General features: G+C 37.5%; 1 protein-coding gene across 1 annotated transcript in view; it reads left to right on the forward strand.

The window, feature by feature from the left end:
- LOC106883502 (exportin-T) overlaps positions 1-1,773 on the forward strand; it is a 56,836-nt gene that overhangs the window by 40,018 nt on the left and 15,045 nt on the right. Inside the window, exon 14 of the mRNA XM_052967618.1 lies at positions 305-399. Within this exon, the coding sequence (XP_052823578.1) occupies positions 305-399 (95 nt within the window). The remainder of the gene's footprint in view (positions 1-304; positions 400-1,773) is intronic.

Below are 1,773 nucleotides of genomic sequence, written 5' to 3' on the forward strand. Positions count from 1 at the left end.
ATATATATATATATATATATATATACACACATAGATACATATATAGGACGGGCTTCTTTCAGTTTCCGTCTACCAAATCCACTCACAAGGCTCTGGTCGGCCCGAGGCTATAGCAGAAGACACTTGCCCAAGGTGCAACGCAGTGGGACTGAACCCGGGACCATGTGGTTGGTAAGCATGCTACTTACCACACAGCCACTGTTATAGGTCTATAATGCATTTTAGATCTGATTTTATTTGATTTAGAAATGGATTTTGAACTGAAATTAAGTTGAGTTTTTCTTTTTTTATTTTCTTTTTTCAGATGGCTTTTCTAGATGAGCGAGGACTTCGAAATAAATCACCACAAGTCCGCAGCAGAGCAGCCTATCTATTTTCTCGTTTTGTAAAAGTTTTAAAGTAAGTTTCGTATTTTAGACAATTTGTATTAATTTTACTAAGAATGTGTTATTTCATATGTAATTTTGAAATTTATTTACTTTTCTTTATTGGAAATCTAGATTCAATAATTTAAAAAATATTTTGATTGTTTTCAATGTCTATTCATATTTCAAGAAGCTTGTTGACATGGCAACCTCTTCAAGCTAAATGGCAATGCTTGCTTTGTTTTTTCTTTTTTTTTAAATAAAATTTTAAAGAAAGTATGCTGTAGGTGTCAGCATGACAGCATGGTTAAGAAGTTTCCTTCCTAAGCTTACTAAGCATATAGTTTTGTGTCCAGGCCAAAATACAAGTGGTGGTGTTATCAGGTCTCTTGTTAATAAGTCATCCACCCTTTCACACTTTACCCCTTTTTGAAGCCATGTGGAATAGATCAATTACTTAAAAAAACCATAAGGGTTAGTGCTTAGAAGGACATTTGGTTGTAAAACAGTGCTTCAATAACCCATGCAAGAATTTAAAAATACATGTTGGTAGCATGTAAAAAGCACCCACTACACTCACAGAGTGGTTGGCGTTAGGAAGGGCGTCCAGCTGTAGAAACATTGCCAGATCAGACTGGAGCCTGGTACAGCCTTCTGGCCTGCCAGTTCTCATTCAAATTGTCCAGCATGGAAAGCAGACGTTAAACGATGATGATGAAGATGAATGGACATTTAAAGACTAACAAATGCTTGTTATACTGTTCAGAGAAGAAAAAGAAAAGGAAATTTATACAAAGTATGAGAGAGGGCATACAGCCATGGAAATCATTCCAAACTTTAAAATATTTAAACGACACATGGTTGCCTGACATAGCAAGAATAACTTTGAATAAGGACTGACTTTGGTTGTGAAGACCCTTGAAACCTCTGCTAACACGGATATTGAAAGTGGACATAATGCAATGATGATGATGATATACACATATATGCAACAATTTCATAAAACAACTGAGTGTACGATCTTGGTTGTGGCTTTGGAAGTGAGAATGACTACATGTCACACACCAATTCCATATTTGATTGGCAATTACCAATATAGGGACCAAGGAAAATAAAAAGGACAGTTCTGTTTTACCTATGAAATATTCTACATTTGAGAAACTTGGAATCAGGTAGTCATCATCATCATCATCATCATCGTTTAACGTCCGCTTTCCATGCTAGCATGGGTTGGACGATTTGACTGAGGACTGGTGAAACCGGATGGCAACACCAGGCTCCAGTCCGATTTGGCAGAGTTTCTACAGCTGGATGCCCTTCCTAACGCCAACCACTCAGAGAGTGTAGTGGGTGCTTTTACGTGTCACCCGCACGAAAACGGCCACGCTCGAAATGGTGTCTTTTATGT

This window comes from Octopus bimaculoides, chromosome 4 (assembly GCF_001194135.2).
Source record: "Octopus bimaculoides isolate UCB-OBI-ISO-001 chromosome 4, ASM119413v2, whole genome shotgun sequence".
Classification (NCBI taxonomy): domain Eukaryota; kingdom Metazoa; phylum Mollusca; class Cephalopoda; order Octopoda; family Octopodidae; genus Octopus; species Octopus bimaculoides.